Source organism: Loxodonta africana, chromosome 26 (assembly GCF_030014295.1).
Source record: "Loxodonta africana isolate mLoxAfr1 chromosome 26, mLoxAfr1.hap2, whole genome shotgun sequence".
Lineage (NCBI taxonomy): Eukaryota > Metazoa > Chordata > Mammalia > Proboscidea > Elephantidae > Loxodonta > Loxodonta africana.
In genome coordinates, this window is record NC_087367.1 from 18,942,051 (window position 1) to 18,957,076 (window position 15,026).

The following is a 15,026-nucleotide window of genomic DNA, read 5'->3' on the forward strand; positions in this document are numbered from 1 at the left end:
GCAGATAACCACTCACACAGAGCGGTTGTAAGTAATGGCGTCTTCTGTAGCTTCAAATCCTAAGACCCATAATAAAGAGGAAGGTAGGTGAAAAGTAGACATTAGGACATTTTCATGGTTTCCTCCCTCTAAATGTAAAGGTATGTATTCTTCTGTAACGGTGTTAATGTTTAGCAACAGTTTGTGCTTTTACTTTTTGGTACCTGATAATTCCCAACATTTGCTTATATATGTCTCTTAGGTGCCCTAACGTGAGTCTGCAAAAGCTCCCAGAACAGTGGTTATGGAATGTTTTAGAGGAAATTAAATGCAGTGATCCTTCATCGAAACTCTGTGCTACAAGGCGCAGTGCTGGGATTCCTTTTTACATACAGGTACTTATCTCTAAGACTAAAGCTGTGTATTTCATTGTGTCTTTCCTTCCTTTTTTAATTCTTTTTGCACATTCCTAAAGACGCTTTGTGTATTTGTTTTGTTTATGACAATGGGCATCAAGTGCAGAAGTTGTTAGCTTGATTCAGAGATTATCAGGGGATAATGATGGTAGACAGATCGTGGTGACCTTCAGAAATCAATTCCAGTCTGTTCTGACCCGTCCTGAATGAGTGTGTGGTTCATTCATTGGTCTGTAATCCATTCTGACCTAGTGAGTTTATGCCTCATTCGCCTGAGCACAGATGCTAAGGCAACAGCAAGGTCTAGTTGCATATTCTGAGCTGTGTGCTTATTCCATGTCTGGTGCCCATCTTAACTAAATATTGGTCATGATGATAAAGCAATCAGGAGATGCACTTTCTTACCCCTTCCTTGGCGAGACGGTCATAACTATTGCCAGCCATTTGAGGAAAAGAAAGCCATGGCTCCCAGAAGACATTTCAGTAACAAAACATTGCTTTCTTATTTATTTTAGTTTAATAAAATCTAAATTATTAGAAAAACCTGCTCAGAGAGCATCCCTATTTCTCTTAGTCTGATTTACCAGTAAAGTTATATTCGTTGTTATTATGGAATTCTGCTTAGCATTAAGTATAGAGAAAAACTGCCTACTTTGTTTGTCAGTTTACCTTTTGAGCAATTAGAAAGATACAAAGTTTTTTTGAATAGTCTTTTAAAAAATGATATATATTTTTTCTGAGCGTAAGTATACCGTGAGAAATATTTTTAAACCTAACCGTTTCGTGTATGTGTCTTTATTTGTCTTCCCTTACACGCTATAAGTGCTTCAGAAAAAGCTGGGTAGCTCGACACTTTCACTCTTTTGGGAGCTAGTAGCAGCTTATGAAAACTAGAGCTAGAGGAAGGGAGTTGAGAATGTGACTAAAGTGATTTTTTTTTAGACAGCTTTCTTGAGATACAATTCACATGTGATATAACTCATGCATTACAAGTACAGAATTCAGTGGTTCTTTTTCTGTATCCACAGGTCTGTGCAGTCATGATCACAATCTGATTTTGGAACATCATGCATTAGGAAATCTGTGCCCATTAGCAGTCAATCCCTGTTCTTCTCTGCTCCTGCTACACTCAGCCCTGAGCAGCCACTGGTTACTTTTTCTGTCTCTAGGGATTTTCCTCTTCTGGACATTTCATATAAAATGGAATCATATAACGTGTGGTCTTTTGTGACTAGCTTTTTTCACTTACCATGTTTTCAAGGTTCATCACATTGTAGCACATATCAGTACTCCATTCCTTTTCGTGCTTGAAGTGGTTTTGGTATCTTGTTTTTATGTTTATTGGATAGTAGCAAAGTATTATACCCAAAGTCAGTAAGCTGCCCTTTGAAAATTCAAGTACAGGACCCCTGTGGAGTTTATAATATTTTCTTTTGTCTCATGGAGCCTCAGATGTTCACACCAGGTCCTCCAGGTGTAGACTCTAGTGAAGGAGAATTAAATATTGATCAATCTCCAGTGAGTTTTAAAATCCTTATAAGAAATTTAATCCAGAGATTTTTTTTTTAAAAAAGAATTTTCTTGGTCCAAAAATTTGTTATTAAAATCAACTTACTTATTGTATCTGAGACCTGCCATCCAAATATGATCCTTAAGGTGTTGTCAACAAGAGCTATTTTTCAACCTTAGAGTTATTTAATTAGTAAGCAAACTGGAAGTGACTTTAGAGATTGTATGATTTCACTGTCTAGTTTTACAGAGGAAGAATCTGAGAAGTGGAGAGGTTAAGTGAATTGCCCAAGGCCACATAACTTAATAAACTTGTCTGGATACCACGTGTTTTTATAAAGGGGATTTTGCATTTTTAGATTGATTCTGGGAAGCAGCAAGGAGGCGTGTGTTAAAGAAGAACTTTGTTAATTTTGCCTTGACTTTCCATAGGCACTGTTGGCATCTGAACCAAAGAAAGGCAAAATGGATTTGTTGAAAATAACAATGAAAGAGTTAATCTCTTTGGCTGGACCTACAGATGACTCACAGAGCACAGTCTCCCAGGTAATAATGGAAATACTCACACAAGCCCTGCTAAGAAGGCAGTGCTTTGCTGTGCCTTTTAAATTTAAAGAAAAAAGTGGTAAAGATATAGAACTCATTTTCATAGAACTCTTAAAGACAGGACAGACATTTGGAGCTTGTTTGGATTTTTTTTTTTTTTTTTGTCTTTCCTGTCTTTTTGTTGATACTGACCAAAATGAGCTATTTTTTACACTGATATCAGTATTTAGGAAACCCTGGTGGCGTAGTGCTTAAGTGCTTTGGCTGCTAACCAAAGGGTTGGCAGTTCTAATCCACCAGGCACTCCTTGGAAACGCTATGGGGCAGTTCTACTCTGTCCTATAGGGTCACTATGAGTCGGGATTGACTCCATGGCACTGGGTTTTTGGTATCAGTATTTAACGGATAAGATTGGCTATAATATCACTATTGTATCTAAAAATGAATATGCAGTTACTTTAGAATTTCACGAATGCTTCTTTGAATTGGTACGTGTTTTGTAACTCAGCAGTTGTATCTTTCTCTAAAATGTAGTATTTCACTTTTTGATATACTCACATTTTACTTTTAGCTGGTATTTAGTCCCTTTGAGTCATTAACTGTGTGCATGACCTTGGGTTAAGCACTCCTCCCAGCTTCACTCTATTAACCCATTGCCCTTGAGTCACTCTACCACTAGGTAGTAAATTCCTGTCAAATAATTCTAGTATCTTACATTTTAGGCTTTCTCAGTAAATGCTTCAGAGTAGGATATTCCCGTCATCTTGACTGGACAGTGAGCACTTTCATTTTTAGTCTTTTTTGAAAATAGAAGCATTTAAGGTATAAACCCAGTAAACCCAGTGCCATCAAGTCAATTCCAACTCATAGCGACCCTATAGGACAGAGTAGAACTGCCCCATAGAGTTTCCAAGGAGCGCCTGGCGGATTCGAACTGCTGACCTTTTGGTTAGCAGCCGTAGCACTTAACCACTACGCCACCAGGATTTCCATTTAAGGTATACGTTTCTTTTTTTTTTAAGTAACACGTTACCTGTGTACTATGTTAATATGTAGCATCTTTGTTATTGTTCAGTTCTAAATATTTAAAAAGTTTTCTTCTTTTACTAGTGTTTTAAAGTGTCAGTTCTTAAACTATTAAAAAAATTAATTTGAATGTAAGTCCAGTGTGATCACAGCACAATCTATAAGATATTAATAATTCGGTATTTGTTGAGACTTTATTCGTGGCTAGGTTTGAGGTCGTTTTTTAAGATAAACATTCCGTGTGTGCTTGAAAAGAATGTGTTTTCCTATTTGTTGTTAGCTGCCGTTGAGTCAGCCCCCAATTCATGACGACCCCATGCAGAACATAATGAAATGCTACTCCATCCTGCATGGTCTCCATGATCAGTTGTGGTTTGGGCTGTTGTGATCCATATGGTCTTCATTGGCTGATTTTTGGAAGTAGACCACCAGTCCTATCTTCCTAGTTTGCCTCAGCCTGGAAACTCTGCCGAAACCTGTTCAGCATCATAGCAACACTCAAAGCCTCCACTGATGGATGGGTAGTAGCTCCTCATGAGATGCGTTGGAGTCGAACCCGGGTCTGCCACATAGAAGGCGAGAATTCTACCACTGAGCCACCATTACCCTGCCTCCCCTTGGTTAGGTGCAGGATTTACATATGTCCAGTGTACAAAGCTCTTTTTATTGCACTCTTCAAATCTTATTAACCTTTAAAAAATTGGTTCATTAATCATTGGGTGAGTCGTCTTATTTGTGGTTTGTCCACTTCTTCCTGTAATTCTAGTTTTGTTTTGAGGGTATGCAATTGGATATATACAGATTTAAAATCATGATGGTTTTCAACCTACAACTAATCTTGAACTTTTTGTTCTAGGTTCATGCTTTAAATATCCTTAGAGCTTTGTATAGAGATACACGCCTGAGAGAAAATATTATTCCTTACGTGACTGATGGAGCTAAGGCTGCAATTCTGGGCTTTACATCTCCAGTCTGGGCAGTAAGTGCTTTTTCCATTTATTTCCATTGCCTTAATTATGCTTCTGAGTCGGTTTTAATCAGCTAACCTTTCACCGAATGGTAAAAAATATATACTGTATTTTATCAAAGAGTTTCTCTAAGGGATAAAACCTTAAATCGAGCTACATTTTGACCCTTGTTGTCTTTTGATTTTATGTCCTCCGTTGGCTTATTAGCCATAACTCTTTGTTTTCTTCTTTTAGTGAATGCTTTGGGGTTTATAGTATGTATCTTTAATACCTTATCATAGTCTGCCTTGAAATGATATTTTACCACTTCACGTAAAGAATAAGAACCCAACAGTAATGTACTTCCATATCTGTTCTCCCCGTCTTTGCAATTCTTTTCATACATTTTACTTTTAAAGGTATTCCAAATGCACACTACCTTGTTATTATTTTTGTTTGAACAGTTAATTCTCTTTTAAAGAGGTTTAAGTAATAACAAAACAGTCATGTATTGACCCATGTAGTTGTCATTTCCGGTGGCATATTGGATCCGTATTTCATTTTGCCTTCCTTTTAGAAGATACTTTCACTGGGTATTGACACTTAGGTTCACAGTTTTTTTCTTTCAGTGCTTTAAAGATGTTCTGTTTCCTTTTTTGACTGCCTTGTTTCTAAGGAGAAATCTGCTGTAATTTTTATCTTTGTTCTGTATATAATTTGCCATTTTTTCTTCCTCTTTTTGCTTTTTAAGATTTTATCACTGATTTTGAGCAGTTTGATTATGATGTGACTTGGTGTACTTTTCCTCATGTTTCTTGTGCTTAGGGTTCGTTTAGCTTCCTGTATCTGTGTTTTTATTGAATTTTGAAAATTTTGGTCATTACTTCTTCCATTTTTCTTGACCTCCTCCCCACCGTCTTTTATTTGGGAGCGCCAATTACATTTCTGTTAGTCTTCTTGAAATTATTCCCCATCTTGTTGTTGTTGTTCTTCTATTTTTCTTTCTGTGTTTCACTTTGGACAGTTTCTGTTGCTTTGTCTTCATTACTTATTCTTTCTGCAATGTAGAATGTGCCATTAGCCCCATCCAGTGTATTTATTATCTCACTCATTGTAATTTTCATCTCTAGACGTTCAATCTGGATCTTTTTTATATCTTCCGTATCTTTACTTAACTTTTTGGTAACTGCTTTCATGTCCTTGTTTGCTAATTCTGGTATCTGTATTTTCTGGGTCAGTTTTGATTTTTGATTATTTTTCTCATTATGAGTCATATTTTCCTGCTTCATTACATGCCTGATGATTTTTGATTGGATACCAGGCATTGTGAATTTTGCCTTGTTGGGTGCTGGATATTTTTATATTCCTATAAATATTCTTTGTTTTAGGAGGCTAAGATAATTGGAATCAGTTTGATCCTTTTAGGTGTTGCTTTTAAGATTTGTTAGGCCAGACCTGAATAGTCTTTATTTTAGGGATAATTATTCTCCACCACAGAGGCAAGATTCTTCTGTGTATAATACCCCAACGCCCTATGGAGAATGAGATTTTCCATTCTGGCTTGTGGGCGCACTCACTATTCCACGTCCTGTTTGAGATATAGGCACCATTAGCTCTAATCATTTCTGATGATTCTTTCCTGGGCCTCAGATAGTTTTCCTACACGTGTAGACTGATGAAGTACTTAGCAGTATTCCCAGGGTGGCCTGGAAATTCTTGTAAGGCTGTAAACTTTGACAATCATAAGACTCACTTCATTTGTTTCCTGTCTGTAGGGCATCACTGTTCTTCAGTGCCTAATGTCCAGTGTCTTAAAAACTATCATTTTTAATGTTTTGACCGTTTTTTGGTTGTTTCAGATGGGTGGGAAACCTGGTCCCTGTTATTCTGTCTTGGTTGAAAGCAGATACTCTTAGTATCTTAATGTACCTGATGAACTGTTCTTTTGTGAATCTGTGGGTTCTGAGTATCAATGTGTTGAGTGAGTGCTGCAAATATATATACCCTATCAAAAGTTGAAAAAGTGAACACTTAAAAAACATTAAAATGGAGGAGGTTAGATACTGAGTCACATTTTCTTTTGTAGTATGACCACTGTCCAGAAACCTTTTGCTTCTCATTTTAAAACGTTTATTTAAAGAACTCTAAAGATAGTGGACAATACTTAGTATAATTGTTAGATTTGAGAAAGTAAACTTTGAAGTGGGTTTTTGCATGATTCCTGGGAGAAGTGCCATGGTTTTATTGTTCTCTCACACCATCATGTTTTGTAGAATAAAGGAGAACAACTATGGTTTGTAAATGCTTAACGTATGGCTTAAGAAGAAAAAAAAAAGGAAAGGAGAAAAGAAGCTACATCTTAATAGATTAACTGCAGAGTGAGATATTTACCAGAAAAGCTGGCTTTCCAGTTAGTCAAACCGTTTCATATCTGTACCATGAGTCTCTGATTGAGAGTATACTGCAGTGGTAGCCAAAGGCACAGATGCCCCATGTGAAGCGGAATCCTCAAGGTTTCCAACTGCTGCCTGGAAACTGTGCATCTTCCTGTAAGAGATACAGACTTCTGAAATTTTGTCTAAGAGTGTTGTGTAACTACTCTTGAGGACACAGTGTTTACCTTCTGCATTTACAGGAAGTAGAGCAATACCTGTATACCGTCAGTACAGTCACAGAGGACCGTGAGCAAAACTAGCGATCATAAAACCGATTGCCAGAAACATCAGTGTTCTTTTCTTCAGGCTGAACAAAGAAATGTTATATGTGAAAGTGCTTTCAGACGGTGAAACCTGATGATTTTTCCAACTTTGTAGCAGATCTGAAAGTATCAGAAATGAGTGGTTCATTTTTCGAAACATCTTCTTTGAGACCTTTTAAACATTTACACATGTGCACTGTAGAAATTTCAAAAACGCAGAAAAGTATAAAAAGAAATTAAAAATCACCTGTTAAACCACCATACAGATATAATCATTATCAGCATTTTCTTGTTTTTAATGTGGGTTTCATATGTATACAGTACACATGCACACACACATATATCCAAAAAATATAGATAGCCTGCTTAAATTATATGTGAGTGTTTTATATCATTTTATTTCTTGGGACTTTTTAACACTGGTTTCAAAAGAATATTTTTGCTTCTATTCAGTTTGTTTTTGCTTTATTAGAGAAAATAAACTTCATAGCTACAGTTATCCATATTGTGGCTTTAACATATTGATGTTTATTTTCTTTTAACTACCTATAAATCAGATTATAAATTATAAATAAATAAATTATAAATCAGATTAATCAACGGATGTGAAAAAGTCCTCTTTTACGGAACAGTTTGCCACAGCGTTCCCTGTTGAAGTCATTTGAAATATGACTTCATGTGAAATGTGGTTTGATTTACAGAAATTCGATTTGTAGACATCTCCTCAGGAATAGATCTTCTGCCTAAAGCTGGCCATATTATTACTTTTGACTTAATTGGTTTTGCATATAAGTTAGAAAGGAAAAAAAATAAGTAAAATGATTTTATTATTTTTTTAACCTTAATTTTAATTACGCAGTAAAGGAATTTACTTTTATATTTAAAAAAAAAAGATTACTTTTATTGAGACTGTACAAATCTTTGCTGCCTTTTAGACTTTTTTAAAAAATTGTGCTTTAAGCGAAAGTTTCCAAATCAAGTCAGCCTCTCATACACTTATATACACCCTGCTATGTACTCCTAGCTGCTCTCCCCCTAATGAGACAGCACACTCCTCCTCTGCACCCTGTGTTCCCCATGTCCATTCAACCAGTTCCTGTCCCCCTCTGTCTTCTTATCTCCCCTCCAGACGGGAGCTGCCCACATAGTCTCATGTAACTACTTGAGCCAAGAAGCGCACTCCTCACCAGTATCAATTTCTGTCGTATAAACCAAAACCCAAGCCTGTTGCTGTCGTCGATTCCGACTCATAGCGACCCTATAGGACAGAGTAGAACTGCCCCATAGAGTTTCCAAGGAGCGCCTGGTAGATTCAAACTGCTGACCTTTTGGTTAGCAGCTGTAGCACTTAACCACTGTGCCACCAGGGTTTCCTTCTGTCTTTAAGTCCAGTCCAATCCCTGTCTGAAGAGTTGGCTTTGGGAATGGTTCCAGTTTTGGACTAACAAGGTCCAGGGACCATGACCTCTGGGGTCCTTCTAGTCTCAGTCTGACCATTAAGCCTGGCCTTTTTAAGAGAATTTGAGGTCTACATCCCACTGTTCTCCTGCTCCATCAGGGATTCTCTGTTGGGTTCCGTCAGGGCAGTCATTGGTGGTAGCCAGGCACCATCTGCTTCTTCTGGTCTCAGGCTGGTGTAGTCTCTGGTTTATGAGGACCTTTCTGTCTCTTGGGTTCTTATTTACCTTGTGTCTTTGGTATTCTTCATTCTCCTTTGCTCCAGGTGGGTTGAGACCAATTGGTGCATCTTAGACGGCTGCTTGCTAGAGTTTAAGACCCCAGACGCCCCTCACCAAAGTGGGATGCAGATTTTGTTATGCCAGTTGAACCTAGATGTCCCCTGAAGTTATGGTCCCCAGGCCTCCATCCCTGCTACTCTGGCCTTCGAAGCTTTCGGTTGTATTTAGGAAACATCTTTGCTTTTGGTTTAGTCCAGTTGTCCTGACCTCTTCTGTATTGTGTGTCTTTCCCTTCACCTAAACTTTTAGGCATTTTTAAAGTATAGGGAAAATGTATTGTTTTGAGTGTATTAGGCTTTAATTCATTTGACTAATGAATGTTTGAGGCGTACCTACCGTGTTGCAGGCAATAACTAATCACTGGGAATATAAAAATAAATAGGACATAACCATCATAATGGCTGTGTTGTTGACTATTTTTCATGTACCTGGTGTCATTTGCAGAGTTCCCTGGGTGGCACAAATGGTTAGGCACTTGGCTACTGACCAAAAGGTTGGCGGTTTGAACCCGCCCAGAGGCACCTTGGACGATCTCATTCAGAAAGGTCACAGCCATGAAAACCCTATGGAGCAGTTCTACTCTGCGCACATGGGGCCTGCATGAGTCAGAACTGACTTGCTGGCAGTTGGATTTTTTTTTTTAATGCATCATTTACATTGATAATCTTATTTAATGCTCAGAAGAACCCTGCAAGGTAGGTGTTATAATAATCCCTATTTAGAGCTAAGGAGAACAAGACTCAGAGGTTTCTCAACCGGGCTTTGAAACTGGCTTCCACCTCTTTTGAGAAACCTTCCATTAGAAAGCGTTATCTGCAGGGGAGTGATGGAATCTGATGGATGCATTTAAAAGTGGAGACTGGATTATAAGGTCGCAGGGAGACTCATCAGAAAGCTATTGTAGTAGTTGTGCCATGAGAGGATGGTGGTTTGGAATAGAGAAATATTAGTAAAGATAGTGAAAATTGATTATCTTTGGCATGTATTTTTAAGATGAAGCTTGGCTTAGTTAAAAATTTAAGTAATATAAAGTAATGTATAGATACATATATAAAACATTATCTCGCATGTATGGAACCTGAGAATTTTCTGGACGGTTTTTGTTTCAAAAGATCTCATTCTGCTTTTTATGTTCGGAGACTACAGAACACCTTATTATTCCTTGCATCCTCATTGCAGAGTACTTAACTCTCAGCCTGCCAGCTGGCTTGGAGACCCCACTGAGTATGCCACTTTAGGGTCCTTCTAAGACCCACCCTGAGCGTGTATTTTCACCTGGGTATATCTTTAGCTTGCTTTTCTCTGGCCAGCGCTGGTTCACAGTACACACTGAGTTTCAGAGGAGGTTAGGAAAAAGACTCTTTTGAATCTGTCCGGTAGAGCTGCTGTATGTACTCTCTGCCTCTGTTGGCACAAATGTCTCCGGGGGCTCTGTGGATAGTTGTGCAGGTTGTTCATTACACAAGGATGCCAGTCTGAGGGCTGAGTAGTGCTGAACCCCAGCCATGCTCCACTCACTAAGCTAAGTACCTTAGCATGGAGCTTCGTGCACTTAGGCACTTTTTTTGAATTTGTGCAGAAATGCTGTATGGGCTAGTAGAGGTCCTGTCTCTTCTTTTGTCTTCTCATGGGAGAAGTGTCTCACTGCTTTGGAAGAGGGTCACCATGAACTGCCTGTTCCACTTACTATAGGCTCAGCAGTTTTCCTGTGTTACAGATGAGGGACTTGTTAAAGGTAGCATGGCAAAGAAGTGATGGAAGGCAAATTAGAGCCCAAATCTCATTTAATTTTTTTTTGAGAAAACATTTCTTTCTACTACAAAGTGGCACCACATACTCTGGACAGAATTCCAAACCAAAAACCCATTATTGTCGAGTCTTTTCCAACTCATAGCTACCGTATAGGTCAGAGTAGATCTGCCCCATGGTGTTTCCAAGGAGCAGCTGCTGGCTTCGAACTGCAGACTTTTTGGTTAGCAGCCATAGCTCTTAACCACTGTGCTACCAGAACTCCGCTGGACAGAATAGGTATGTAAAAATGTCATACGTGGATCTCATCCTCAAGGACTTGACTGTCTTTTAAGGGTAGGGTATAGAGTATGTAAATGACCATATTACATGGTTGGCAGTTATAAACAACATGAAAGAAAAATACTTGCGAAGTAGGGGGGAATTAAAGCCCCTGGGACTCTGTACACAACAGCTTGCTTTTTTAGTGTAAAAGGGAAATACAGTTGTATTCTAGAGCTGCCCAATACTGTGAGCAGCTACACTAGGCACCTCTTTCATACTTTTTGAATGTTTGTCAAAGGAGCATTTATATAATGTAAGAAAAGATGCACCCACACACACAAAGCTATATAGAGTTTTGTGAATCCTAATTTTTATTTACTTGACTCTTTTATATCTTACAAAAGCCTACGTAGAAGTCCTTTCATGTCAGAAATGAAAGGAAAAGTATGTGAATGGGGTTTGCAAATCATGTGTCTGATAAAGGTCTAATATCCGGGATATATAAAGAACTCTCACAAATTGATAGTAAAAAAGACAACTCAATTAAAAAATGGACAAAGGATTTGAATAAATATTTCTCCAAAGAAGATATATAAATGGCCAATAAGCACATGAAAAATGTTCAGCATCATTAGTCATTCCAAAACCAAAACCAAAACCAAACTCATTGCCGTTGAGTCAATTCTGACTCATAGCGGCCGTATAGGACTATAGAGCTGCCCTATAGGGTTTCCAGGTAGCACTTGGTGGATTCAAACTGCTGACCTTTTGGTTAGCAGCCATAGCTTTTAACCACTATGCCACCAGGGGGAGATGCAAATCCAAAACATTGAGATACCACTTCACACCCACTAGTATGGCTCTAATAAAAAAAGATGAACAGTAACAAGTGTTGGGTAAGATGTTTGGGAGAATTTGTAACCCTCGTGCATTACTGGTGCAAATGGTACCTCTGTTTTGGAAAGCAGTCTGGCAGTATTAAACATAGTATTACCGTATGATCCAGCAATACCATTCCTAGAGAACTGAAAATATATGTTCACACAAAAATATGTACACAGATGTTCATTATAGCATTATTCATGATTGCCAAAAAGTGGAAACAACCCAAATGTCCACGAGCTGATGGATGGATAAATAAAATGTGGTCCATCCATATGATGGAGTATTATCCAGTCATAAAGAGGAATGAAGTGTTGGTAACATGCAACAACATGAATGAAACTTGAGAACATTATGTAAAAGAAACTAGACGTAAGAGGCCACATATTTGTATGATTCCTTTTAATATAAAGTGTCCAGAATAGGTAAATCCATAGAGACAGAAAGTAGGTTAGTTCTTGGCTAGTGCAAGAACTTTTAACTTTACTGCATCTGGCAGCCATTATATCAGATATTTTGGTTTGGGGGAAGGTAAAACTTGCATTTTTGGTTTATTTTGTGTAGCTGTATGATTTCTGAGGGCGGAAACGGTCTAGATGTCTTTACCAATTGATGTCAAACCTGGGAGTCTTGGTGAACTATTTCAGTAGGCCAGATAAGAGGTAATCAAGCCTGTGCTAGGGCCAAGTTGATGTTGATAAAACAGCAGAACTGATTGATTTGTTGCGTGGTGACATTAGGCAACGCATAGTAGGGCTTGATCAGTGTTTTGTTAAATGCTGACTGGATATAATTGTTTTTTTTAATCTAGTTTTAGGATTTCACTGGAACTTTGGATTGGGCCAGTGTATCTAAAGTTCATTACCATGGAGGAGTTGAGTTAGCACTAGGCTTCTAGAGGAGGGATTGCAAACTGGTGACCTATAGTCCAGACCTAGCCCACAGCTGAGCTTTATTTGGCCTCCATGATGTATGTGTGTGTAATTTTCTTTAATTTGTTGCCAGCGTTTCGAAATAGCGAGATTTCACATAAAAATTGAAATTTCTGGCTCCTCTTGAAAAAGCAGAAGATCTGGCAATACTGAGTTCATATTCCCTCAGGGCAACAACGTAGTTGAAACCGAATAATGACTGAATTAGACGCAGTGCCCCGCTGCCTCTGTCACCCGCTACCTCTATCACTCACATCCTCGGGGGCTTTTGCATTTGTGACCCTCGCTCCAGAGGTTTTAGGAAGCTGTTCTTTAAGTCTTACACTGTTCTTTTTAATGACACTTCTTCTTATATTGGTATTTAACATACCATGTGGTTATGACACCTACCTAATTAGAATGTAAGCTCTGTGGTGGCAGTAAGTGTGTGTCTTCTATTTCTGGGATATTCTCCATGGTGCTGGCATATTGTGTTAAGAGCTGTAGGGAAGTCAGTACATATTTATACATTGCTATGCTGATTTGGCAAGATAATTGAGGAAGCCCAAGATGCCATGGCTTTCCGGATATTTTTATAATATTCCAAAGCATCTTGACAGTTTGGTTTGGAAGTAGGCGTGTTCTAGTATTATCATTTTGAGAAATGATTTATGTTTATAATGATATTTCCTTCCTCTTATTTTCATTAATCAGTTGTCTCAGATGATTTAAGGGTTAAAATTACTTGATTAGGTCACTGACATTGTAAGGTTAACACAGAGCATTTTAGATATTAATTACAAAAATTTCCTTGGCCGTGCTAATAATGTGGATTCTTTGAAATTAGATCTTACAAATATTTTCTCATAGTAGATGATTATAGAAAATGTATTAGAAGAGCTGAAGTCTTTGCTAGGATATTCTTCGTCAGGAAAGATATGGAAAAATGAATTCATTGTTTTTCTTAAAAGAAATGTTATTTGATGATACAAGCACAAAGAGATAGAACGATGGTGGATAATATTGGAAGTACAGGAAGGAGCTTCATTGTGTACATGTGGTTGGACTATCGAGCTCAGTTAAAAACAAAGTCATTGAATCAATTACTGCAAAGCTTTTTAAAAATATTTTCTGAACATAAACCGTATTTTCTTGAGTCTCACCCTATCCAGTTGGGTGGTAGTGGTAGTTGTTAGTTGCTATCGGGTTGATTCTAACTCACGAGGACCCTGTGTGATTTGGCATGTCTACTTTGAACTTTGTAAATGTTGGTTTCATGCTGTGAGTATTTCTTAACCCTTAATGTATGTTTATTTTTATATTAGGTGAGAAATTCATCCACACTTCTCTTTAGTACCTTAATCACAAGAATTTTTGGAGTTAAAAGGGGAAGTGACGAACTTTCCAAAAAAAATAGGTAAGTTACATGTAATGTTACTTCTTACAAAACATTGTCCTGCCAAAAATAATTTTCAAAATTGTGCTTGCTTTTATAGGTCGTCAAAAGCATAAAACTATAAAAATACTATAGTAATTTAACCTAATATGGCCAAGTCTTAAGCCCATGGGCAAAAATGTCTACTCTTTAGTTAGTGGATCTTTCAAAGCAACAGAAGTAGAGCAAAGTAGCAAAGGCTGAAATGTGGCGCTTGTTTGCCAGCATACCGGCTAAGGCTCTTTTTCTTTGTGTCTTCCCCAGGTATTTCTGAAATGCCTTAAATTACTTTTTCTTGATATGTCAAGTGCTGACTTTGTGAGGCCATTGCTTTTACAGCTGGAAGTTTAAATGTTTATGATACACTCATTAGAACGTGCCCAGATTACCTTTCTATTAAACTGGCTTAGGGAAGGGGTACAGTTACCGATCTTGATCACACAATAAGTAATGCTCTTTACTTTTAGGCCTCGAGTTTTATGTTTACTCTCTTAAGATATGTTTCTCTTAACCAGATTTTTTTTAATGCCTAGAAAGAAATCTATGAAAATGTTTTCATTATGGGTAATTTTTAAATATAATGTACAAGTTTTTTTGTTAGTTTGTTTTTAAGGAGAAACTTTGAGTAGCTCTTTAGCACTGAGGAGGATTCAGTGGTCCTCTAGCTGGGTTGCAGTTGTCAACACTAGATGTCACTGTTGCTGCGTGTTTAATTATTTTCTTAACTTCATTGAAGATCCAGTTTTCCTCAGTGGTCCTTCTCTTGAGGATCTAAATTTGAATTTGGCCCAGTTCTTCTCCTAACCTAAAAAAAGTTATCACATTTGAAATTTAGGTTTCAAACTGTTGCTTATTAAAATATCGTTTCCTGGGATGGAACTAAATCTTAGGAATTAGAAAATATCGTGAAAAAATTTCATGATGC

General features: G+C 37.7%; 1 protein-coding gene across 8 annotated transcripts in view; it reads left to right on the forward strand.

Annotated features, from left to right (window-relative positions):
- The window catches only part of THADA (THADA armadillo repeat containing), a 362,922-nt gene that overhangs the window by 78,890 nt on the left and 269,006 nt on the right, over positions 1-15,026 (forward strand). For all 8 annotated transcript variants that reach the window (XM_064277151.1, XM_064277150.1, XM_064277147.1 and 5 more), the window contains 4 exons: positions 242-374; positions 2,337-2,450; positions 4,333-4,455; positions 13,992-14,083. In XM_064277151.1, the coding sequence (XP_064133221.1) occupies positions 242-374; positions 2,337-2,450; positions 4,333-4,455; positions 13,992-14,083 (462 nt within the window). The remainder of the gene's footprint in view (positions 1-241; positions 375-2,336; positions 2,451-4,332; positions 4,456-13,991; positions 14,084-15,026) is intronic.